General features: G+C 40.3%; 2 protein-coding genes across 2 annotated transcripts; one reads left to right on the top strand and one right to left on the bottom strand.

Annotated features, from left to right (window-relative positions):
- The first annotated feature begins 3955 nt into the window (after window positions 1-3955).
- Window positions 3956-18426, top strand: LOC137997543 (tripartite motif-containing protein 2-like). Its single transcript, XM_068843602.1, has 3 exons — window positions 3956-4122; window positions 6169-6891; window positions 14707-18426. Exons 2-3 carry the CDS (start codon window positions 6175-6177, stop codon window positions 15544-15546), a joined length of 1557 nt encoding a protein of 518 aa, XP_068699703.1. The 5' UTR covers window positions 3956-4122; window positions 6169-6174; the 3' UTR covers window positions 15547-18426.
- Window positions 18427-23627: 5201 nt separating this feature from the next.
- Window positions 23628-24949, bottom strand: LOC137996023 (uncharacterized). The gene is made up of 2 exons (XM_068841462.1): window positions 24254-24949; window positions 23628-24204 (listed from the first exon to the last, which is right to left on the bottom strand). Exons 1-2 carry the CDS (start codon window positions 24947-24949, stop codon window positions 23629-23631), a joined length of 1272 nt encoding a protein of 423 aa, XP_068697563.1. The 3' UTR covers window position 23628.
- Between the last annotated feature and the right edge of the window lie 343 nt (window positions 24950-25292).

Raw genomic sequence — 25292 nt, forward strand, 5'->3', positions numbered from 1 at the left:
GACCACCCCTTTGGAACCGGTCCATGGACTACCCCTGTGGACCCCCCTCATTTTGTAAATTCCACACGTTTTACAAGCAGAAAACAGACAAGTGATCCTCGCACCTACTTGGACAATTTAAGGGGGGTGGCTCTTAACTACACAAAGACAATAGTTGCTAAGGAAGATTTTTAATAAAGAGTGCTACAAAAAGGTTGCATATGTGATTTTTTTAAAGTCAGTAGAAATCTGACATCACTTCAATCAGAAGTCGCATGCGCAACTAGCCCCAGTCTTCTGCCGTGCGTTTCAGTGAAAAACAAGTAAAAATTCTCAGGAAAGGTATAATGTGGGATTAAAATTTGTGAAAAACATTAAGTGGCTGAGTTTTTAGTCATTTTCTGTTTTGGTCACGTGATTTACCAAATATGGTTGTGAGCCGAACCAGACAAAGCAATGTTAAATAGAGCACAATTGGCAAAAAAAAGGGTAACTGTAGAGTATATGGGACTCGAGAATGACTATTTGAATGGGTCCATAGCAACGTTTGGGTAGCCCATGATTAGGAGCTAACAACTTCCATACTAAGCCTATGTCATGGGATTTTTACAGAACGATTTATTTTTAGACTGCCTTTTCCTAAAAAAAAAAACAAAGACAGTTCCGGTTCGTCCACACTATGACGTCCAGTTAGTTTCTTGTGATTGGTCATCGGGCTCCTAGCTGCAGGAGTCTCATCCGCGGAAAACTCAATCCAAAAATAAATCGCGGTCTGTGAAAACGCCGGTGGGTGGTCCACTGGGGTAGTCCATGGACCTGGGGCTCATGTTTTGTATACCTCCGGCTGGTCAACCGTTCACTTGAGCCTCGATCTCGATACAGTGATAGTTAATCCGGTGAACGGCTTACCAGCCGTGTCCAAATTCGTTGTAAGCGAGCCTCGAAGGATTTTGAATATTTGAATATTAATCGCTGTTTTGCAGCAATGGATACATGCTGAACCTTGAAACGTAAATTCGCCCGTGTGGCCATCGTCGGAGTTTGAGCGTGACTGATGCCTGAGTGGTGTGATTTTATTGCCGAGAAGTGAAGTAAGCTAGAAATTAGTTTCTAGCCTTTCCTTTATTAATGCAGGGGAAGCTGAGAAGTGGCTTGAATCGCGTTAGATCTTGCGTGTAAATATCATTTTGAGTGTTTGTTATCGGGATTCCCATACAAATGAATCTTTATAATTTGTTACCACCCGATCCTGGTCTGCCTGTGGTAAAATTGCGGGAAATGGCCATCGTTACCAGGTTTGTCACTGGGTTTGCTGCGGGTTTCGCCGCTCTTTGAACGGCTCAGTGGAAAAAAACGAAAAGCGGTATTTCGTTTACAAGTTTACCAATCATGTAACGATCACCAAGGGGAAGCCATTTTTGTCTACCTAAGATCGTTCGCCGTCTCGTTCGCCAGGTTGGTTAGGAATTTCACTAAGGTTAACATGTATAATGTTCTATTATTTTAAAGTGGAAAGTATAAAATATGTTTACGCTTATTTTGACTAGAACAGTACATTCTAGATTATAAATCGTACTCACCAAACCGGGTGAGTTATCCATGATTTGCGTACGCGCGGCCGTTTTAACACTCACCTGGGCGAGTGGGAAAGCGCAGGAGCCCTTGAGTGGGAGCGAACAACTCCCATATATTCCTGTCACGGCGTTTTTACAGACCGATTTATTTTTAGATTGAATTTCCCACGAATGAGACTCCTGCAGACCAATCACAAGAACCTAACTTGACGTCATAGCGTCACCTGGCCGTACGGGAACTGCCTTTGGTGTTTTGCAGCAAAGGTAGTCCAAAAATAGATTGGTCTCTAAAAATGTCGTGGCATAGGCTTAGTATGGGAGTTGCTCCTTCCTACTCATGGGCTCCTGGCGAGCGCTAATTTCCAACCCTGCAGTAGTACCAGTAGCAATAACTGTAGCAGCAGCTGTATCAGCATCACCAGCAGCAGCAGTAGTAGCAGTCGACAACATGTTGCTGAGGGACACTAAAATTCTTATCCTCCGTTTCCTTCACATCCCAGTCAAGCACCTTTCCCACCATTATTATTATTATTATTATTATTATTATTATTATTATTATTATTATTATTATTATTATTATTACTATTATCTCTGATTCTTCTTCTGTCATGTTCACCATTAGCGCCGGATCCAATCCAGGTTCTGGGGCTCTAATGAGTAGTCATGGTCTTCATTCCATCGATAAAACTTTTCGGAGGACGTGACTTGATCCTAGGAGGGCGATCTTTATTATTATTATTATTATTATTATTATTATTATTATTATTATTATTAATATTATTAATGATGTATATTCAAATATTTAAAATCGTTCCAGGCTCGCTTAAAACGAATTTGGTCACGGCTGGTCAACCGTTCACTGATTTGCTCTCACTATATCGAGCCTCAAGTGAACGGTTGTACAAAACATGGACCCCAGGTCCATTGACCACCCCTTTGGAACCGGTCCGTGGACTATCCCAGTGGACCCCCCTCATTTTGTAAATTCCACACGTTTTACAAGCAGAAAACAGACAAGTGATCCTCGCACCTACTTGGACAATTTAAGGGGGGTGGCTCTTAACTACACAAAGACAATAGTTGCTAAGGAAGATTTTTAGTAAAGAGTGCTACAAAAAGGTTGCATATGTGATTTTTTTAAAGTCAGTAGAAATCTGACATCACTTCAATCAGAAGGCGCATGCGCAACTAGCCCCAGTCTTCTGCCGTGCGTTTCAGTGAAAAACATGTAAAAATTCTCAGGAAAGGTATAATGTGGGATTAAAATTTGTGAAAAACATTAAGTGGTTGAGTTTTTAATCATTTTCTGTTTTGGTCACGTGATTTACCAAATATGGTTGTGAGCCAAACCAGACAAAGCAATGTTAAATAAAGCACAATTGGAAAAGAAGGGTAACTGTAGAGTATATGGGACTCGAGAATGACTATTTGAATGGGTCCATAGCAACGTTTGGGTAGCCCATGATTAGGAGCTAACAACTTCCATACTAAGCCTATGTCATGGGATTATTATTATAAGCTTTATTTCTTACAACAAAAAAACGGTTTCGAAAATCATTTATGTAAGAAAATATTTACAATTTTAAACTATATATCGAAATTATTTACAAAATTTGGAAAGCTAAATTATATGTTCACGATAGAAAACTATTAACGATATGTGAATAATTTATAAATTGGAAAAACACAATTAAGCATTACTAAAGAAAAAGCTAATCCAAAAAAAAGCTAACTAATAATAGTAATGTTAATAATTTTAAATAATGATCTAAAACATATTGGTCTAAAAACGTATTGTACATAAAAAGTCTTATGTATCAAAGAGAAAAATTATTATTATTATTATTATTATTATTATTATTACTATTATTATTATTATTATTATTATTATTATTATTATTATTATTATTATTATTATTATTATTATTATAGTTGTTGTTGATGTTATGTTATTATTATTATCAATGTTTCCAAGAACCAAAGTTTGCCTTCGCGTTAGAGAATCAAGTTTGTGTTCGAAGAATAAAGGATGGCTTTCTTATTCTAAAACACTTTCAGGTCTTTGGAATTAGGTATTTCTTATAATTTCTATATAAATTATTTATGACTGCTGGGTATTGAGTCCATTTGGAACCAGTCTCAACCTCACGGCATATCGCAGCTGTAATAGTATTCACTTTTACTGCTCTTTAAGTCTAAATTAGGCTTGAAGAAAGAGAAGGATTAGTAGGTAGGGTTTTAGCTTTTATTTCTTAGGAGCGAGCGATGCGAACGATTAAGGATATAATCAGAATGTAAAACGAATCTCTGCAAAATCCCGATGTGTTTGGCTTTGTTGCATGGTTTTTACCTTAATGCATAGTGCTTTCGACCAGAATGCAAATGACCTGGGACCAGAATGCATTGCTTTATGAAGGCAGGAGTCATGAATATACACAGCCCTTGAATCTGCCTTGTACTTACGTCTCAGCTTACAGTTCAGCTCGTGCCCTTGCTAATTCGACGGCTATTAAAACTCAAACATAGATTTTTCGACCATAACGAACTTTCGTTGTTTTCAGGAGTTAAGGTAAGTTTCACACATCTTTATGAGAACTAACGTTGGGGTTATGAAATCTTAATTGTAATCTAATTGAATTTGAGAGAAATGGCAAAGACTTATCGAACTGACGGTATTGTCAAAAAGCTGTATAATAACTACTGCAAAAAAAAAACATTGCCTTTTTTACTGAGTCAGTTTAACCTGATACACTTTTTGAAGAACTTAACATTCTCTTTTGACATAAGCCTCAGCGAACTTTTGTTAATGATAAATTTCAAGTGCATGTTTTGGACAAGCAAACAGAAGTCATTTTTAAGGATCCTCGAAATGTCTCTGACTTTTAAAAAAGTCAGGCAATTAAATCACCCCTTGCCTCAATTAAATTGCCTTATTTGTATCTTGCAATCTTGAATCCTTCGTTCTATTACGAACATGCAAAATACACTGTCGGCAGCACTTTCATATCCTTGGGCTGTACTATTGTATATTACTGCTATGCCTCACCGCCTCGCACATTATTCAAATACTATATAAGATTCGAGTCACGCCAGGCAGCAGCGAAGCATGACAAATAATCATTTTAAACAACCAAAGCTAACCTTAAGCCTTCCTTATGCGTAATAAATTAAAACTGACTTAAAATGCCTCGCACGGCTTGCTAGAATTGTTTTGGTCTCTAGCTTCGAGAAATTTGTCTAAACGTCTTGCTAAAAGTGTTGCTTTTGTCGATCAAAACCTAAACTTAATAAGAGCATTGTCGAATATCAGATGTAACGGATGCCGGTGAAGATCATGAACTTGAAATAAATGTCATTTGAATTTCCTTGTTGACGGTTTTCTCTTTTAGTAAGACACCGTACTGTGATCTTGCAAAATGTTTTCAATTTTTTTTTTAATTTCATAGAACTCAGAACATTACAACAAAATAAGAAAAATGCTGAATACGCTCATTTACAGGAACCGAGTGGATTCTCAATCTGAAGGCTGGTTTCCACTAGCGACGGAGTCGGAGTCGTAGTTGGAGTCGTAAGAGCGCTTATGACCTATTGGAGTCGTAAGCGGAGTCATAAATTCGACGGAATCGGAGTCGGAAGAATCAGAACGTTCCATTTTATTCCGACTCCGCTTATGACTCCGTCGCTTATGATCCAGTGAAAACTAGATTGTCGGAGTCGGAAGCAGAAGAAGAGGCGAAAGAACCAACCAATCATAATGCTTGGAATCGAGCATTGTGATTGTTTAATTCTTCCGCTTCGCCTTCCGATGCAGTTTTCACTGGATAGTAAGCGACGTAGTCATAAGCGGAATCGGTATTCTGCTTCCGACTCCGACAATTTGATGTTCACTAGATCGTATCGCTCTGCGCTTCTGATTACGACTCCGACTCCGTCGCAAGTGAAAGCCAGACTTTACACACACTTCCTTTATTTGTTTATATCTTTTCTTCTTATTAAAAATATAAAAGATCAAAAAGCTGCTGAATTTGAGATATTTGCCTTTCCTTATGCTTGTGTTACTGGTAAAATTGTACGATTTCTGAACGATTTTTTTTCCCATCCAGAAGGCTCTGGTCACATTACGCCTGAACCCTGCTAGCTTTAATTTTAAGTCTTATGACTCTAGGGTATTATATTTGCTCTTTGTTCTTCTAAACGTTAAAAACAAATTGCCGGAAAAAGTACGTTTAAGCTGATCAATTTCAATTCTTTTAAACATAAACGTAAGACTTAGGACTTTTAAGGGCGACACATTTATTTAGTGAATTAATTGTCTTTGTTTCTCCCCTCTTGAGCTAATGGCAATTTCGATAGTGAAAATCAACCACCCTTACACTTAGATCGGAAATTTTTAATAAAACAACACAAACAAGTTCTTATTTACAAGTAGTATTTCACAATAAAGAAAACAAAGCAAGAAGAGAGCCAATTATTGGTAAAGACATGCGTGATTGTAGAGATTCAGTTTGTAGCTAACCTTTTCGGTTATGTCAGAACTGATTTTTTTTAGCATGCATTTGCGTGCGTAAGCGTCTTTCTTGTATCTCATTATTAATTTTTTTTCCGTAAATTTTAGAGTAAAATGGCTTCCCAATCACTAGAGTGCTCAATCTGTTGCGAGAAGTTTGACGATCAACAGCACTGCCCTCGTTTGCTGCCTCGTTGTGGTCACAGCTTCTGCACAAGTTGTTTGCAGAGTCTGCTCACGAAAAACTCCATAAATTGCCCAACCTGCAGAAGCGCAGTCTCTGCCCCAGCTGGGTTAGCCACTCTGCCGAAGAATTTTGCATTACTGGAAATATTACTGAGCCTACCACAGAAAGAAAATGGTGACTTCCAACTGTGTCAGACCTGCGATGACGACAGACATCCTGCAATTTCCTGTTGCTTGGACTGTAAAGAGTACATGTGCAAAGACGCAGCTCACTTTCACACACGCCAAAAGGCGACTCGTGGCCATTGCGTTGTCACTCTGGAGGAACTGAAAGCCAACCCGAAGCTGGCAGCTGTAGGTGACGTCATCTGCCCAGAGCACAACGACCAATTCCGATTCTTTGATGAAGATTGCGGCCAAGTTGTCTGCAGAGACTGCGTGACCCTCAAGCATCATGGCCACAAGTGTTTATCTTTAGCTGATGCTGCTTCCAAGTGTAGACAACAGATGGATAAACTTTCCAACAAAGCAATGGCACTTGAAGAAAAGGTAAAAGCTGGCGAGGCCCGTCTCAAGGTGGCAACGGATGACTTAAAACAGGAATATGCTAACGCGGCTGCAACAATTCGTAGCAATTTCAAGGAGGTGAGAATGTTTTGTGCTTCTTTCCTTGTTTGTTCTTCCGTTGGTTTAAATTCACAGCCAATTAAAAAAATTCCTAAGTATGCAGGATCTCACATCTGGCGAGACGATGCCGACTGGTAGGTTATGTCACGCGTCAATTAATATCGCCATCCGTGGTTTCTGGCTTGGCGTCGGAAGTTTGATTGATGGAAGTCGATACGAATTTTGGCCGCCGGCGCTTGAAGATGAGATTCCGCAGAATTATGAAACTCGCAGTAAATTGTTTCATTAACAATCATTCGCTTAGAAAATGATTTTATATCCAGTCAATCGTTTCATAGGGATAACGAGAAAGAATAGAGAGAATGGATGCAGCATTGCGTTTCGGTGAAAAAGGAAAACGGCAAACGCCACGTTACGACTTGTCGTAACAGCACGAAAACATAGATTTCTTCATGGAAAGTGCTGACGTACGGAATTTACGCATGAGTTTGTTTTCACAAAACGAACGAGCTAGGCTCTGAGAGCGAGTGAGTTTTGTGTAAACAAACTCGTGCGTAAATACTGTACAAAAGCACTTTCCATCAAGAAGTTTGTTTATTATATACATACTGAGATTTTCTAGAGTACCCAGACGATTTATTCACATTTTAACAAATCGTTTTTACAACTTGAGAAACCATTTCAGCTTAAATAATAAGACTTAAGTTACATCAATGCGGGAGTAAAGTACGTTCGAGTTTGAATTCGAATTCAGTTCGAGTAGGACCTCGAGTTGGTTCGAGTTAACTCTTAATTGCAGTTTGCTCAAAGAAAAAAAGAAGCGCAGAAAAACCGATTGAAACCAAAAGCCGGAGTAAGAAAGTAGCCACCAGAGCGCGGGGCCCTAACGGTAGAGTCCATGAACAGTCCAAATTCGCTAAGGAGAGCTCCTGATAGCGGACGCCGCGAACAGCGCAGGGACAAAAAGGTTACAAGGATTTAAATGTACGACTAGATTACAACGCGTGGAAGTCCATTCTCCGCGGCACAAAAACCGTTCAGAAGCCAAAGATCGCAAAAGCGAGACTGAGAAAAGCGCTTAGAAGACCCTCTGCTTTAAATCATAACGGACATAACGGATAATCGCCGGATGGTCTTCTCTGTCGTCTTGAAAGGTGGCCCTATTCCGAAAGATCCAAATGCCATAGAGAATGAATTTCACCAAGTGGCGTGCCATGCGGGCCCTCTTAGCACTGACAGAGGGCCAGCGAAAGAAAAAAAAACGGTTAAAAGACTTACAGCAAACTGGGAACCAAGCACCAGGCAGAGGGCCGGTGCAAAATGCAACCAGACCCTCTTAACCCTGCGGCAGTTTACAAAGCAATGGTCAATGGTCTCGCGTCGGGGACAAGAGGCGCACTGACTAAAAGAGATAACACCCCCGTTAAAGAGAGAATCGCGCACCAAATGACATCATTCTTAAAATTCTCAGTAAACTAATCCCGGACGAGAGACCAGTGACCATCAAGAGAAAATTCTGGCTCGATAACCTGAGACCACTGACGATGTAAGATTGGAAGGGATGACTCAACGAACAAGAGTTACTTATAGAGAACTTTAGAAACTAGAGCACTGTCACCCACCCTTGATAAGGTATCCAAACAGGCCTCGTAAAAAGGAGTCGGGAAGACAGCGCTAGGAGTGGACTTATTACGCAGAGAAAGCCATTCGGAACGCAACAAGACTGCGACCAACAAAGTACTTGGGCATAAAAAAGCTAGAATCCGCAGAAGAATTAAGTACAGAAGCCATCCCCGCCAGTCCCAACTCCTGGACCTTTAAGGGAAGGCTAATGGCATTAATACCCTCGTCCTTCAGTTTCAAAAAGAAGGTATTTCGGCTGACCGTTTCCATCTTTGAACCCCAGAGAAAGGGTCAAATCAAAGCATTGACACGTGCAATGACCCAGACCGGCAGAGTGACAACTCTGGCCAGGTAAACCAGCTTGCCTAAGCCAAGCATATTAATAATAAGAGCTTTACCAGGAAAGGACAAGGACAAGGACCTAGATTTCCAGAGATTGAGGGACTTCCAATTCAAGGGTTCGGTAGGGATAGTGCCGAAAACGACACCAAGGATCTTGATTTTCCTAACCCAAGTAAGGCCAAGGGGCTCATCAGAACGAGACTTCCAGGCCCCCAACCACATTGCTTTAGTTTTCCTACGATTAAGCTTGGCGCCAGAACCATTTTTTATAAACTCTGACGCAATTAAAAAGGTCGGTCAAGGATTGAAGATTTCTAAAAATCGACGTGGTGTCATCAGCATACAGGCGAACACGCGCCTGCCGTGCTCTGGTACCAGAAAGGAGAAACCCCTAAATCCCAGGAGAGCTGTGGATGAGGGAGGCCAAGACCTCCACTCAAAGAATATAAAGCAAGGAGACAAAGAGTTCTCCTGACGCACCCCGCGCTGAAGAGAAATATCTTCAGTGAGCCAACCGTTCAGAATGATTTGCATGAATGTGCCGTTGTAAAAGGTAGAAATCCATAGACAAAAATCAGGGCCGAAACCATAATCCTAAAGGAGCCTTAGAAGGAAAGAATGATTGACTCGATCGAACTCTTTCTCCTGGTCAAGACTTGTCAAAATGGCAGACTCATCAGTCCGTTGAATGTAGTCAAGGACGTCGCGCAAAAGAGTAAAATTTGAAAAAATGCTTCGGCCCGGAACAGAACAGGTCTGGTCCGGGTGAACAATGTGCTCAAGGACTTTAGAGAGGCGCAAAGTAATCGCTTTAAAAATGATCTTGTAATCTACATTCAAAAAAAGAGATGGACCGCCAATTTTATGTCACCACGCTTCTTAAAAATCAAGCGGGTGACACTGCCCTTCATTGAGGGACACAATTCGCCGTCAGAAAAACATCGATTAGCAACTCAGAGCAAAAGCGGACCCAAAGCCTCCCAAAAATGTAAATAAAATTCCACCGACAGCCCATCAGATCCCAGAAAGAAATAACGAGTAGGCCTTCCCCCTCTTCAAGCAACTGAACTCTGGAGCGAACCTTAATTAGAGCCATACAACTCTTTCAAGGTGAGAGAGCCTTCAGTTCACTTTCGAGCTCGGAAATTTCAGAGCTAACCGACAAATCACCAGAAGTTGATTCAAGCTTAAGATCAATGACGCGATTAGCCGAAAAGAAAGCGCTCGTGCGAGAGTTCACTGCGCTTATTCTTAGAAAATCTCTAATTTGTGAAAGGAATGGAATGCTTAAAGAAATACACTACGACTTACCTGAAAAAGATCATCAATGGAGTTTGTAATATATTCACAAAACGCACTATTATTTAAAAGCGAGTTACTGAATTTCCAAATACCAGGAGCACGGGAATAATTCCCGGAGGACTCGAAGGAAGGTAAACAAAATCATGATCGGAGAAGGGGCAAGGCTTAATTTGTAGGAAGCAACCGAAGACATAAATCTCTGATAAACAACTTATCACGCCGGGAACCGATAGAAAAATCAAAATTAAACCAGGTGCACTGGCGCAGCCTTGAATGAAACCTACCATAGGCATCTGACAAAGAAAAAGTCGAACGCAAAACAAAAAGATATTTAGCAGGAACAAAGTTCTCACCAAATTTGTCAAGATGGTGGTCATAGCAATTGTAATCACCAGCAATAATAACAGAGTCAGAAGGCAAAAAGTATTCGTGCAAATTATCAAAAAACACTTTCCTTTCAGTAGGATTAGTAGGCGCGTAAATGTTGATTAAATTAATCTTAAGATCATTGAGTTCAAAAACAACACTAATAACCCTACCAGAGACATCCCTTCTCCAATTCCTAATTATACCCGAGATCTAAAAGGAATCAGGAAAGCAAGTTAAAATACCGGCTCGTTGGCCAACAGCGTGAGACCAGAAACAAGGCCAACGCCAGGCTTTAGAAAAGGCACAAAAAGGATCAGTAATAAAGGTTTCTTGAAAACAAAACAACATCGTACGAAGCATGAAGATTATCAATGAGATAATTCTGAAAACGTTTACCGAAACTCCTAGAGTTTAAGGAAACAATTTGAAAATTCATGAAGGATGAGGGTTAGTCTTCCTACCAGAGCTATCCGGTAAGGGAGTAGTCGATTTACGTGGAGGAGGACCATCATCATGGTCCAGCCTAACAGGCTTACGCTTGGATGCCACTCGCGAAACAAAAGCGCAAATAGAAGTCTGAGAGGGGGGAGGCGAGACAACAGGACTAACTTCAGAAATTTCCATAGCAGCGAAGGCTTCATCTGAGACAGTAGGAGGAGATTTTGAAGGAACTTCAGCGGCAATTTGCAAATCCGATACAGTAGGCGTGCCAGTAATAACACTTGATGGAGGGAAAGGAACCGGTAAAAGTCGCGGAGGGAGGCTCAGGAGATTATAAGGGAGACTGAGACTCTGAGGGTCTGTAGACTGCTGAGAGGGATCTTGAGTAGACTGCGCAGAATGCAAAGAAGACGGCAACGGAGAATCCTGAGGAGCCGACACAACAGGAGAGGACGAAGACGAGGATGACAACGATAACGATGACTGCAAAGGAGGCGCAGAAAGTGAAACAAAAGAAGGCGGAACATCAGGAGGCGGTTGTGAAGAAGAATTATCGGACAAAGGCTGAGACGAGGGAATAGGCGGCGGGCGTTCAGAAACATCAGAAGGAAGTGGAGAACCGGCAGGAGGCACATCAGTAGAGGGTGCGAAGGATGGGACACAGGAGGTGGATCATGAGCAGGAACGTCAATGTCAGCAAAGGCAGGGCGACGCCACCAGGACATGCGACAATCAATGGCATAATGACCATCCTCCTTGCAGATGCTGCATTTAGTATCCTCGTTACAATCATTGAAGATGTGACCCAGCTGGTCACAGTTGAAACAAACAACATTAGGACACGCTCTGTCAACATGGTTTGGCAAATGACACTTACGGCAGGTGGGGAACTGACCTTCGTGCTTAATCCTAAGGAGATTCCTGCAAAAACGCATGAACGAAGGAGTTGACTCAGACAACTCCATTATAGACACACGTGTACCACGTTGGATGCCATCATAACGGTGGAGGCCACACCGACGAATTCTATGAACAGAGCCATAATGACTAAGACGGTGAGAAAGGGCTTCATCCAGAAGCTCATAAGGGGCGTCATAGATTACCACGAAAATGAACGACGAAGAATAACGACGAGCTCGACGAGAGATGAACGAGGGCTTACGAAGAAAACAATCACTGATACACGGACGTAGAAAACGTTACAGATACAAAATCATTGGGACTGCAGTGCAAACACCTAACAATAGCCGCACGAATGCCGCAATTCTTAAAATCAGTGGAAACTTGAGACAAAGGCGTATCTTTGGCAGGAAGGACAAAGTGAGCCGTACAAGGGCGCTCAAGAAGAATATCCACCGGGTATATCCGATCTTTTTCGGCATCAGAAAGACGCTCTTGGACGGGGGCCAAGCCGGACCATCTGGGCATAAGACGGAGGAACAGAGTCATCCAGAGACACGACAGACACATCATCGGGAACATCTTCAGCCCAGCTGGGCTGGGGATAAACGTCAGCTCTTGACGTAACACTTCGAGGCCAAAGGCCAGAGCAGCAATACCACAAGCGAAAGCAAGAAGCAAAAACAGACTAATAGAGCTTTGCCCGAGTCTTAAGTATTTATATGTCAATGAGTCAATGAGTCATGAGTCAATGAGACAATGAGTTAGTGCAGGTACCCTAACCCATAAAATCAAAAAAACTAAAATTTCAGAGAGTGCTTAGGCCTAATCACTGAAACGGAGGCTTAGGGTTAATCAATAAATTATTACTATATTGACTGTGAGTGTCATTGACTCATGACTCATGACTCATGACTCATTGGTCTCATTGACTTTTTGGCTCATAAAACATGCGACCTCGCTTTGCTCTGGGTTAGCCCTTTTTTTTCGCTAGGCCACAACAGCAAGGCAAAAATATATTTTTTTGTGTTTAAGGCGAACAGGCAGCCCCCCAATAGTGTAAGTGCAATGGCTCCTGGACATAACATCTAATCCCACTCCGTGTGAGGGAGTGGGTACGCTCAAACGGAGTGAACAAGGCGAATATTTTACGAAGGTGTATTTAAGGAACGCTTTTAACTGGGAGCTTGATATGCAAGACATGTGGTAAGCTGGGTTCGGAACAGCACACCTGTTCTCCCACGGCAAGAGTGTGGGAAGGTAGATCACCAAAAGAGACAAGTGTGTCACGCAGGCCTGGAAGACCTGAACGTTCGAAGTCTTTCATGGTATTAAGGATGAATTGGTAAAGATATTCGTTCAATTCTTTGGCTTCGATGTCTTTCTTTGCTCGAGTTTTTTTCTCTCAGAAATTCAACGAGTAGCTTCACATCTCTTGTCGTCTTAGCTTTGGCATTTTTGTTCTGTTGTTCGACAATATAGTCAACCGTTGACTTTTCTAAATGGTTAAGTCTCGTGGAGCCTTGAGCCATTGCCCAAGCTGAAAGTATACGTTTTTTGTACTTTAGGTAAGAACGTTTTCTCGCTCTGACGTCTTTGCACACAAGGAATTTGAATGAAATTAGTGGTATGCTTTGACAAGTTACTTATGATTGGACGAAACGCTTTCTTCCCCTTGTAACAAAGCCATTTCGCTGCTGTGATTTGCTATCTGAATTTTTTAAGGTGATTTACATCTCCGGGCAAGGGGCTTTGTGTACGTTTTTAGCTATATCTCATCCTTCGGATAATTTTTTTTCCAAATCTTTTGATTAAAAAGGATAATCTGTAAGCCAAAATTATGCAATAAATAAGATAGGTCACCGTCCTCTTTTAAGAGTCAAACACCATCATACCTGTCTATGTCGATTAACGTAGGTCGAAAAATTCGCCATGTTCTCGGAATGCGCGCGCTTTTCCTAAAGAGCTATGGGTCATTCATAACTTCTCACTGTTTCAGTGTGTATGATCGATTTACACCATATTTACAAATATGTTGCAAATTGGACCAATTTATAAATATTGACACACTATATGCGCAGTACAGGATGAGCACTGCAATACTGATGAATCACGGCATTTAGTACGAAGAAAACTTTGAGTAAATCTCAGTATGTACATAATAAATTCCCTTATTCTAACTTTTCTCTCTGTTTTGGGAAAGTTGCTTGGTATCTTTAGCCAACAGACAAGAGCTTAATTCAATCAAGTTTCCTCTAATTTTGGCAAAACGCAAATTGCAGAGCCAGTCTGACCTTTGCCTCTATTATGATATAATAAACCCCGACACCGATGATCTCTTCTATACAAGCCCACTTTCATAATATACACACAGTGAACATATCACGTGGATTTGTTGTCTAAAGGCTCAGCCTGATGGTAAGCTTGTCCTCAGGAATAAGGAATAGACCAATTCGGCTAACTCAGTGTTGTAACCGATTCAAATCTCGCGGGGAAAGATTCGTTTTGTATTGAATTTGCATGACAATTTAGCATTCACATTTAAATGATATGGAAATACTTGGAACAAAACGTTTTATTCCCAAAGGATTTGAATTGGGTACAACATTGAGTTAGCCGAATTGGTCTATTGTGAAAAGAGAAGCAATATAGGGCGCAAGCCCGCAGCGAACCTAGCATGTTGCTGGCAATCACTCTGGAGAGCCTTATAGCAGAACATTCCACCGGTTGTTACATGTTGAAAAATATATCAAAGCAGCGCAACCGTAGGCTGTTGTTCATAAGCGACGAATCACAACCTTATAAGCAAAGCAAAAGTTTCAGTTATCATTTAATCCATAAATTCTCTGCATGCAGCTCCACGAAACCCTCACTGACCGGGAAACAGTTCTGATGAGTGAGTTGGATAATATCTACAAGACTAAAGACCGTACCCTCACAGAGCACCTTGATCGTCTCTGCTTGTTCCAAGCCTGTCTTGACAGTGGCATCCAACGCGCCAAGACTGTTGTCCAGTCCCCAGGCAATGTCGAGCTTCTCGTTGCGAGATCGGAGATTGAGTCAACGCTAGGAGCTCTAGAGAGTCAATCTCCTGTGCTTTACCCACAGACCAACAGCTTATTATATTTCTCAGTTGACCTAAAGAACATACAGGACGTCCTCAGCAAGGCAGGCTTTGTTTCAGGCAACTCTGCATGCCCAGCTGAAACTTTTGCAAGTGGCTTTGGGTTAGGGGTGGTAAAATCTGGAGAGCACGTTGCCTCTTTCACCATTTCTATACTCGACAGTAAGGGCCGTGCTTGTGGCTTGTGCGGTAATGTATTTGAAGCAAAGCTGAAGAAAGGCAACGAAGAGACGACGGTTAAGGTAAATGTAAAGGAAGATGCCTTCGCGATCGGTAGTTGCACGGCAAGTTATGCAGTACCCGCGGATGCCAAGGGACAATATCAGTTGTCCTTGCTTCTAGGTGGTCATCACATTCAAGGAAGCCCTTTCACGGTATATTTGGGAGTACCAATCGGAAGCCTAAGTTGTGCTTTTTGCGGTGGAAAGTCAATAGGGAATATGAATTATTATTATTACAGTAAGGAACGTTACAATATTTTCAAGCAAAAGCTTGGTGAAGAGTACAAAGCCTTTTGTAGTCCCTGTTGTCCCAATAATTACTTTGTGGTTAAGGTTTGCGGTCCTTGTTAGCTAACGCTAATGTACTAGCTCCCAAACCGATCGATAGTGACTGATCCTGCACCAGCTCTGTAGGCTACAAATGACATTTTTATTATGAAAGCATGCCACTCAGCTTCTAACGTTGGTTTTTATCGACACTGAGTCGTCTGAGTGGAACAACATTCTGTATACAGCCTTGCACATTGTTAGAACTACGCATTTTTTTAGTTAAGGATCGTAGAAAGGCATGTGCATCATCGCTAGTTTTTACCTTTTACCGATTGATTCCTCGTTTACTCAACCAAGAATAAGAGTATTTCTGCTAATTAAAAAAGAGAAGTTCGTGCTTGGAACGCTTTTATGCCTCCGTCCTTTGAATTCCCCTTCTTAAGTATCTTTTGTGCTATTAAAACATTTGCATAGCAGTGATTTCTCGAGAAACTTCCATACAAATACACAATTTGTACGTATACGGAATATATTACAAGAACTTTTTTGCAAGACTGATATTTCTTTCTTCACAGGCTAGTTTCTAGGAAACACAAAGTACAGAGTTGAGTCAAGTGCGATTAATTTTTCGCAAACTACATTGTGGAGACGTTTTATGGAAAACCAGCGGTTTTCCTTTTATTAATTTTATTTAGTTTTTCTTTAATCGTATTTAATTGCGTTGATAGTTAATATTTTTAACTAGATGGCGTTGTTATGATTTATGTATCTTTGGTATTTTTATCCATTTCTTTGATGTCTAGTTTCTATGTATTACTACTATATTTTTAGATTTTTTTCAATTGCAGATAGACGGCCACAAAGTTACCTGTGTTGTATAGACCGTCTTCAAATGAAGGCTTCATTCATCATTCTTCCATTCACTGTCAGATAAGAATTGAAGCAGCTGGTAGCGTCGAAAGTTTTGACTCTGAATAAGCACATTGCGGTTCGACGCACGCATCATGAATAATCATATCATTCGCCATACGCTGTTACGCATAGGGGGAGGGGGTATAGGGGGTGACACTACAGGAAGACAATCGTTGCTAATGTTTTTAGTCAAGAGCCCTACAAAAAAGTTTCATGGATGGTTCTTTGAAATAACTTTTTCAATGGAAATCTGACATCATTTCAATTAGAAGGCCCATGCGCTATTAGTCCCAGTCCTCTGCCGTACGTTTCAGTTGAACACATGTAAAAACATTTGGGAAACGAAAGAAAGAGGCGGTTTTTTCAACGGATGGGAACCGTCCCATCATTTTTCATAAATTTTAGCTTGGAATTTCTATTTGGACAAAAAATTGGAACTGAAATTTTGGAAAGTGTATCAAAGGAGGGTCTTCTATACGTCATCATTTTTTTTTTAGAAATATTTAACAATTATTCCATGAGCCCGCGTTGGATATGAGATGGTAAATAGCCAACGAGGCGCGCAGTACCGAGTTGGCTAAAACCAATCTCATATCCAACAAGCGCGAATGGAATAATTGTCTTATTAAATTCCTTAAACTTCAAAAAGTTTGGAAGTACAAAATACGAGGGGAAAAAAGCGAGAAAATTCGAGCAAAATCGAAAAAAAAATTGACCTAGATGCGACATTGTGTAATAACTGGTGGTCAGGCAGACGCAGGCTCATCACAAAACAAAATAACCTTTTCGCGTACTTCTAAACGTCGGAATTGATCCAAATTTTCCACAAAAACGTTTTCTTTTTTCTTTATTCAGAGAGAAATTTCGCTTTCCGGCGAAAACAATTTTATTTTAGCAACGCGTAGCGCAATCATTTGCCATATAAGATCAAACTAAGGTATATGAGCTTATAACCGAGAGTGAGTAAACCAATCAGAGCACGAGAAATGCATTAACCGAGGTTGAGAATTTAATAAATATTTTTAATCCATGCTGTAGATTATGTGTTAGAATGTTATCATATGTTGGGTTAAAATTTTGCAAAAAGACAGTTAACACGCCGAGTTTTTAGGCATTTTCTGTTTTAGTCACGTGATTGACCAAATATGGTTGTGTGTCTAACCAGAAAATGAAATGTTAAGGATGGTGCCTACTAACTCAAAGGTATTTTTGCGCCGTTTTATGAATATGCTGGAAAAGCAGATCTTAACAAGTGTTATTGAAATCCAAAACGAAAATTGGGGGTAACCGCGCATTTTTCAAAGATAATTAACCAATAAGCAATGTATGGTGTTCCTTTCCAAATTGAAGCTTAATTATCTCTCAAAAATGCATGGTTACTCCCAATTTTTTTTTTGGATATCAAGAGCACTTTCTAAGTTCTTTCTTTCTTAAACCGCGCAAAAATATTAGTACGCACTACCGATAGGAAATCCGAGTATCTGGAGATGCACAGAACGTATACGCAATGACAATAGTAGGCACCCTCCTTAAATAGAACACACTTGGCAAAAAAGTATAACTGTAGAGTTAAAGGGACTCGACAAATGGCTATCTATCTATCCATCTATCTACCGTTTATTTGCCTCCATCACAATAATTGATGATTCTTGCAAATTGGAAACGGCCAGTGGTCGATATATAAATAAATAAATAAATAAATACATCAATAGATAAAAGTAATTATAAATGATATTATGAATTTAAATTAAAGGCAGTTTGTGAATGACGTCAGAGAAGAGGCATTTACTGTCTCATTTGGCAAAGCGTTCTACTCGATTATTGTTCTTGGAAAGTAGGAGAATTTACAATAATCAGTAATAGCGAATGGGACCTCATTACCTTGGTTGTTGACATGACGGCCAACTCGGCCCAGTGGCTTCAGATATTTCGCAGTGTCTATTCCAGTTTGGTCATTGTAGATTTTATAGAACATGACTAGTCTATCCTTTTTCCGCCTTTCTTCAAGGGTGTGCCATTGTAATTCCTGTAGCATCTCATTAACACTTGATACGTAATTGTACCGGTTTAAAACATACCGAGGTGCACGTCTCTGTACCATTTCCATTTTTTTTACATTTTGTTTGGTAAAGGGATCCCATGCTGCTGAAGAGTATTCGAGTAGTGGTCGAACCAGGGTCTTGTAAGCCAAAGATTTTAAATTAGATGAATTAATTGACCTTCTGAGCGCTAGCTTTCACGTGTAGTGTCACGTGACTTTTCATGTAAACAAACTCGAAAGTTCGGACATTCGAGAAGATCGGACATATAACACACAGTGAGATGGTATGGCGAGCGGATTGAAATGTTAGCTTCTTTTTGCGTTGGACTTAGAAATGATCCAACAGAGACACTAGTCACTTGGATGGTTAGCATTTGGTGTAGAACACGATAGTTTTACACTCGTATTTCGACAGGATTGACGCGGGTGAGTCCGGTTGTTCCATCTTCGATCGCTGGGCGGACGGAAACGAAATTCCTTCCTCGCCATATTTATTTACGAATTTACCTTTGTGTATGAAAATTGTCATATATATATTCACTTTAAGGTCGGTAATAAGACCGAATAAAAGTGACTTATTAGCTGCATCAGAGACAGTAGTCATTTCCACCGTTTATTGCGAGTTGCAGAATACTCTCGACTAAAAGGCGTTCTTCTGTTACACGTTAAAACGATTCCCGATTCCCAAAATCATACGTAAGAAACTTGAATGATGATCTAATCGAGTTGTTTTGCATTTTCCGGCCGAAGTTATGGCAATCGAGAGGCGGAAAACGGAAAACGGAAAACGCCGATAATGGCATGACCATCGCAGTGACTCGTTTGTGTGTTACACTACTATACACTACTAGTTGTATAGTAGTCTACACTTTTTGTTGAGCTCTAATTATATATCGTACATACCATTGACCATGAGATCAATGCAGCGTTGAGCCAATGCAAACTGAAAAGGTTTCTTTATCGAAGTTGAGGAAAAGTGAAGAGGTTTTATTTTTATTACATGGAACAGTATTTGTGACCTTCTGTTAATTGGAATGACACATATCCACAGAACTGTTAGGGAGATTTCCCTTAAAAGAAATTAGCTACTGATTTTTGGCGAACCATTCTAAAAAACATTGTCAAATTACCAGTCGTAATTCATGAAGAGTTTAAACTCATTGTATTAGGTCATGCATCTGTTGTTTCCCACAATTTTTCAATACTCATTGTTAGCATGAAAGCATGAAATATTCATTTCAAGTACTATTTTGAACTTCTATTATTATTATTATTATTATTATTATTATTATTATTATTACTATTACTATTACTATTACTATTACTATTATTATTATTATTATTATTATTATTATTATTAAAAGGGGAGAAAGGGAAGGACTCTTCTCTAGTTTGGCACACACATTAGACATGAAGCTAGAGTCATCGGTCACCTCAACAGGGCTAGAGAAGATTCCTTGTTTAGTCCACACAACAAATTGACAACGTTTTAGCCCACTTACAAGCATTTCAAGCTGAACTTAAAGTAGTACTTAAAAGTTGCTTTCAATGCAAAACCATCACTATTTTTGTTGCCACAAACCGATCTCTCTTTTTCCAGTAACACATATTTAGCAGCAGTGTTTGGACAACCTTTAGAACACTGGTATTTCAGAATATTATTGCTCCAAGGAATGGCTTTGACTTCGTAATCAAAAAGCCCTTTGAGATCAAATCCAGTTTGTGGTGGGTATAATGGCTCACAACCTGCTTGCATGCATTGCCCTGACTTCATGAAATAGTCCCATTCTCTGGCATTTTAGGGTTCCATTCTTTGTTTACAATCATGTAGGGATGTTTGCGCTTATGCTATTCTCTATTTTCGAATGCCTCATGAGACATTTTGTTTGCCCCCCAAATTTTGCATAAACTATAATTGTTTTCAAATGCCCTTGGGGACATTACATATTTCCAAGAGCATTTGAAAACAGTAGTTTATGCAAAATTTTGGGGGGCAAACAAAGTGTATTATGGGACATTTGAAAATAGAGAATGGGTTGTACCAACTTTGTGACATTTTCAGCACCATCAAATTTTTTTGAAAAGACTCTCTTGCTCTTTGAAACATTGCCATTGATTTGTCGTGGTGCTCTCAACGTACTGTAGTTAATTTCTTTATCACTGAAAGACAACAACTCCCAAAACTTCTTCCATTGAAATGTTTGCATCAGTCTTAGAAGCTCTTGTAATTTATTCTTAATTCATTAATACCACTTACAAGCTTGTTTTCATTTGATTTAGCGGTTCATCAACTAGACCTGTCTGCAAGTTCTGTAGTGAAATGACGTTTTTCTTATAAGGGCAAGATAACAGGACTTCTAGTTGATAATTGGCACATTTTTGTGGTAAAAATTTTCAGCTACCTCTCCTCATCTGCCAGATTAGTGCCTTCGGGTGAAGGGACTCTGATCTACATGAGTATGTGTGTTTAACTTCTTTTTGGAAGGGTGTTTTTCCTTCCTCGATCAACAAATGCTTTTCATGAAGGGCTTCACTTTAGCTACACTCTCATATACTTGGACACACTCCACTTTCTGCAAAGAATCAACGTGTAAAACCGTCAGTAAATAAGCGACAATCATCGAAGGACTTGTAAGCAGCGAGTACCTGCTTGTGGTATTCAGTACATTCGGTGGAGTGGTACATTAAATGGTTAAACTGAAATATCGTGCAAGCCGAATGGCGTCGAGGAGATGAAATTGTTTATGATCTTGATTGCATGGAAAATGGATTGGGGCAGAAGTGCAGTTCTTGAGCTTTTGATTGGGATAAATAAATTGTCTGCATCGTCGGTTTTTTGTTCTACTGATAGCATTCATTGCCGGATTAGCATTCGTTGCGCTAGGTGCAATTACCTTGATTAAAGTAAAGCGCCATTGCTTCAACTGCAGCGGCGATTTCTATCAGCGAAGACTTCTAAACGGGCTCACTGAAACTCCACGCTCCTGCAAATATTTTTTAAGTTCTGCAATATTCATTGTGTGGAAGTCCTTCTTTAATAGGCATCTTCTTAGGCATGCTGACCCTGGAAGATGGACTGATTCAGCGTTCTCGAATTAAAGGCTCACTGATAGAGGCGGCTCGATTTACAGACACTCAAATCACATTCATTCGGTTTTATTACTGACCTCGAAGTGCACAAATATATGACAATCAAAATACATGAAGGTATTCGTAATAACAAAATGTAAGGAATACATCTCGTTTCCGTCCGTCTAGGGATCGAAGATGTTCAAAACCTGACTCACCCCCGTAAATCCTGTCGAAGACGGAAGTAGGAGTGTAAAACTACCGTGTCCCACATCAAATGCTAATCATCGAAGTGACTAGTGTCTTTGTTGCATCATTTCCTTGTCCAACGCAAAAACAAACTAACATTTCATATCTTCTCGCCACGCCATCTCACTATGTGTTAGATGACCGATCTTCTCGAATGTCCGAACTTTCGAGGTTTGTTTACATGAAAAGTCACGTGACACTACACGTGAAAGCTAGCGCTCAGAAGGTCAATTCTCAGATTTCTTCGGAGGAAACCAAGTGATTGATTCGCCTTATATGCAATGTTTTCAACGTGGCGATTCCACCTGAGGTCTCGAGTTAGGGTGACCCCCAGGTACTTTGCTGAGTCCACAGTTTCAAGGACTTTACCATGAAGGGTGTAATCGTGAATTATCGGGTTCTGCTTACGAGTGACCCGTAGGACATGGCATTTATCAGATTAAATTCCATAAGCCACTTCTCTTCCCACTGTTCTAGTTTCTTTAAATCATTCTGAAGAAACTTGGTGTCAGCCTGTGACCGTATAGTCATGTATAGCAGGCAATCATCTGCAAAAAGACGTACAGTTGAAACGAGAGACTCCGGTAAATCATTGATGTAAAGTAAAAATAAACATGGACCTAAAACTGATCCTTGAGGGACTCCTGACTTGACATGTGTATAACATGAATGTTCCCCATTTAAGACAACTCTCTGGGTACGATTTTAAGGAAGGCTTGTATCCATTTATTTGTCTTTCCTCGAATGCCATAGTAATCTAACCTTAGAACTTTGCCAAAAGCTTTAGAGAAATCCATTATGGCTACATCTATTTGACCTCCATTCTGCATATTATATGCTAAATCATCAATAAACTCCACCAGCTGTGTTTCACAAGATCTACCTCCCCTGAAGCCATGTTGTAGCCCATATAAGATGTTATGATCATTTGCATGTTTCATGATGTGACTTGTCAGGATAAGTTCCATTAATTTACAGACTATACGGGTTAGCGATATTGGTCTGTAGTTTGCTGCATCAGATCTCTTTCCGTTCTTAAAGACTGGAGTGATGTTTGCTGTTTTCCAGTCCTCAGGAACAGTACCAGAGTCATATGATTTCCTAATATTGTAGTTAGTATTGGGGCAATCACATTTGCCATTTCTTTCAATACACGGTGGCTGATTTGGTCTGGACCTGGCGCCCTATGGGCTTTGAGAGATATTAGCAATTTGAGCACGCCAGGTTCTGTTATATTAATGTCGCCCATGTCAGTGTAAGGTGAGGGTCGCCTTAGGAGATCTGGTCTCACTGGTGTTTCTGTTGTAAAAATTGCCTGGAAATTGTCATTTAACAAGGTTGCTATTTCCGCAGGTTTGGTCACATCTCTACCTTTAGCGCAGAGAGACTTAATCCCAACAGTGTCTGTTTTGCGGTGCACGTGTTTGATGAAGGTCCAAAAACGTTTCCTTCCAGTGTGACTTTGTGGATCATCAGTTGGATTAATTATTGACTCGACATAGCTCCAGTAAGCTTTCCTCGTTTCACATTGTATTACCCTTTTTAGGGCTTTTAGTCGCTCAACTGTTGTACTGATGACATCTAATCCCATCTTTTGTTGCCGTTTTTTCCTGATGGACAGCTTATCTCGTTTACGTAACAATTTAAGAATTTGTGGAGTGACCCATGGTAAATTATCTCTAGATTTTGTTCTTCTATGGGGGATGTGTTTTTTGACTGCCTTACCAATGGGCTCCTTAAATTCTATCTACATATCGTTTACAGTTTTATCATCAGTGTTGTTCTGTATCTGCACAGATGCTGCCAATAAGTCTTCCGAGACATTGTCCCATTTAGCCCTTTTATACAAAGGGATCTCACGCGGTTTTTTTTTTAACGTACTGGTGTTAAATCTAACTCCACAACAGGGCAGTCATGGTCTGATATACCTGGTATATAACAGAGACATTCTTAACACTCTTTGGGTTGTTTGTAATGACCAGGTCTAAGATGTTTTGATTTCTTGTGGGTAGTTCGACCACTTGAGTTAAATTATTATCATCCAGTATATCTCCAAACTGGTAGTGGAGTGATGGATCGTTGCAGGGCTTAACAATGTTTTCTTTCCAGTCCCAGCCTGGGAGATTGACGTCGCCAGCAAGGAGGATGTGATGGTTGACGTTTACTAAAGACAAAGATCTCTCTAGTTCTAATAAAGCCTCTTCGTCATTTTCATGCGGCCTATAATAGGCTCCAATGTGCAATGTCTCTTTACCAGATATTTGTAACTTGCACCACATGATTTCACAGCCTGTTTCAAGCTCAGGTTCTCTAGTAGCTATTAGATCTTTCTTGACTGCAATAAACACTCCCCCATGAGGATCAGTTCCTCTGTCTCTCCTCTCAATCTCATACATGTCTGCTATTAATATCTCCCCTATACAGTGATTTTTCGTCAGCCATGTTTCAGACCCGATTATTAGATCTGGCTTAGATTATTAGATCTGCTGCTAGTTGAGCGAGATCTTCATTTTTGGCCAAGACGCTTTGACAGTTTACTGTGAGGATCGAGAGTGACCTCTTTTTGCTGTGTTTGGCACATGGAGATGATGTAGATACTGGCAACCCTATCGATGTATCGATCGAGCCAGATGATGTGTCGATCGAGCCAGACCGTGTTTCGATGGGAGATTCTGCAAGGGGCTGGAAAGAGTTGGATGTGTTGATACTGTGAATTGAGTCGAAGAGGGAAGTAGAGAAGTTTGGAAGACCGCAGCTTGTACAGATCCATACGCATGAACTATTTGCTAAAGAGTCATAAATATGACCATTCATGACACAACAACGTGCATGGTACCAAATGTCACACATGTCACATTGAATTCCTTTTTGATTGCATTTCACTGGTTTGGCACAGTCTCCACAAGGATATTTATACTGAGGCTCTGGGTTTGTTTCTACATTTCCATTCAACAGCAGCATTGAGAGAAGGAACCGCATAGACATCTTCTTATTTGAAGTCACTTTCGACATTCCGCCATGTGCAATCCTGAAGCGTGATGAACGATAGAAAGCTTCAAATCCAACTTTGGCAGCCTTTTTACAGGCAAAAGTTTCATTCAAGCCGAAGTCGACATAATCATGCTGTGATCCGTACAGGTTTGGCAATAAGTACAGAAGAAATTTAGCGAAAGGGAACAAAAATAGAGAGCTTAAAAAATTTGGACCCGCCATATTGGCTGACCGCTGACCGCCCTGAAGGACTTGTTCCCCCTCAATCAATTCCTTACATATATTATGCAGTGACTGCATGGGGTCTTGCCAGCGAATATTTTCCCAATAAAATTCTTATCCTCCAAAAACGAGCTTTGCGCAATATAGTTTGGGCAAGTAAAAATGATCCTGCTGTACCACTTTTCGTGGATGTTGATGTTTTACCAGTTAATTGTATGTACTTTAAATCAGCCTTCTGTTTGATGCATGATATTAAATGTGGAATTGCACCGAGAAATAATCTAAGTCTTTTCACACATACCAGCAGAGTTCAATTCACTCCCACAATACTCGGTCTTCGTCA

The sequence above is a fragment of the Montipora foliosa genome, chromosome 3 (genome assembly GCF_036669935.1).
Source record: "Montipora foliosa isolate CH-2021 chromosome 3, ASM3666993v2, whole genome shotgun sequence".
Taxonomy (NCBI): domain Eukaryota; kingdom Metazoa; phylum Cnidaria; class Anthozoa; order Scleractinia; family Acroporidae; genus Montipora; species Montipora foliosa.

What these genes read in the sequence shown, in the direction of transcription:
- LOC137997543 (XM_068843602.1), top strand. Translation starts at nt 6,175, where the DNA reads ATGGCTTCCCAATCACTAGAGTGCTCAATCTGTTGCGAGAAGTTTGAC. An exon ending in TTCGTAGCAATTTCAAGGAG is followed by an intron (nt 6,892 to 14,706) that starts GTGAGAATGTTT and finishes CTCTGCATGCAG; the next exon opens with CTCCACGAAACCCTCACTGA.
- LOC137996023 (XM_068841462.1), bottom strand. Translation starts at nt 24,949, where the DNA reads ATGGCGGGTCCAAATTTTTTAAGCTCTCTATTTTTGTTCCCTTTCGCT. An exon ending in TAAACTGTCAAAGCGTCTTG is followed by an intron (nt 24,205 to 24,253) that starts GCCAAAAATGAA and finishes TAATAATCTAAG; the next exon opens with CCAGATCTAATAATCGGGTC.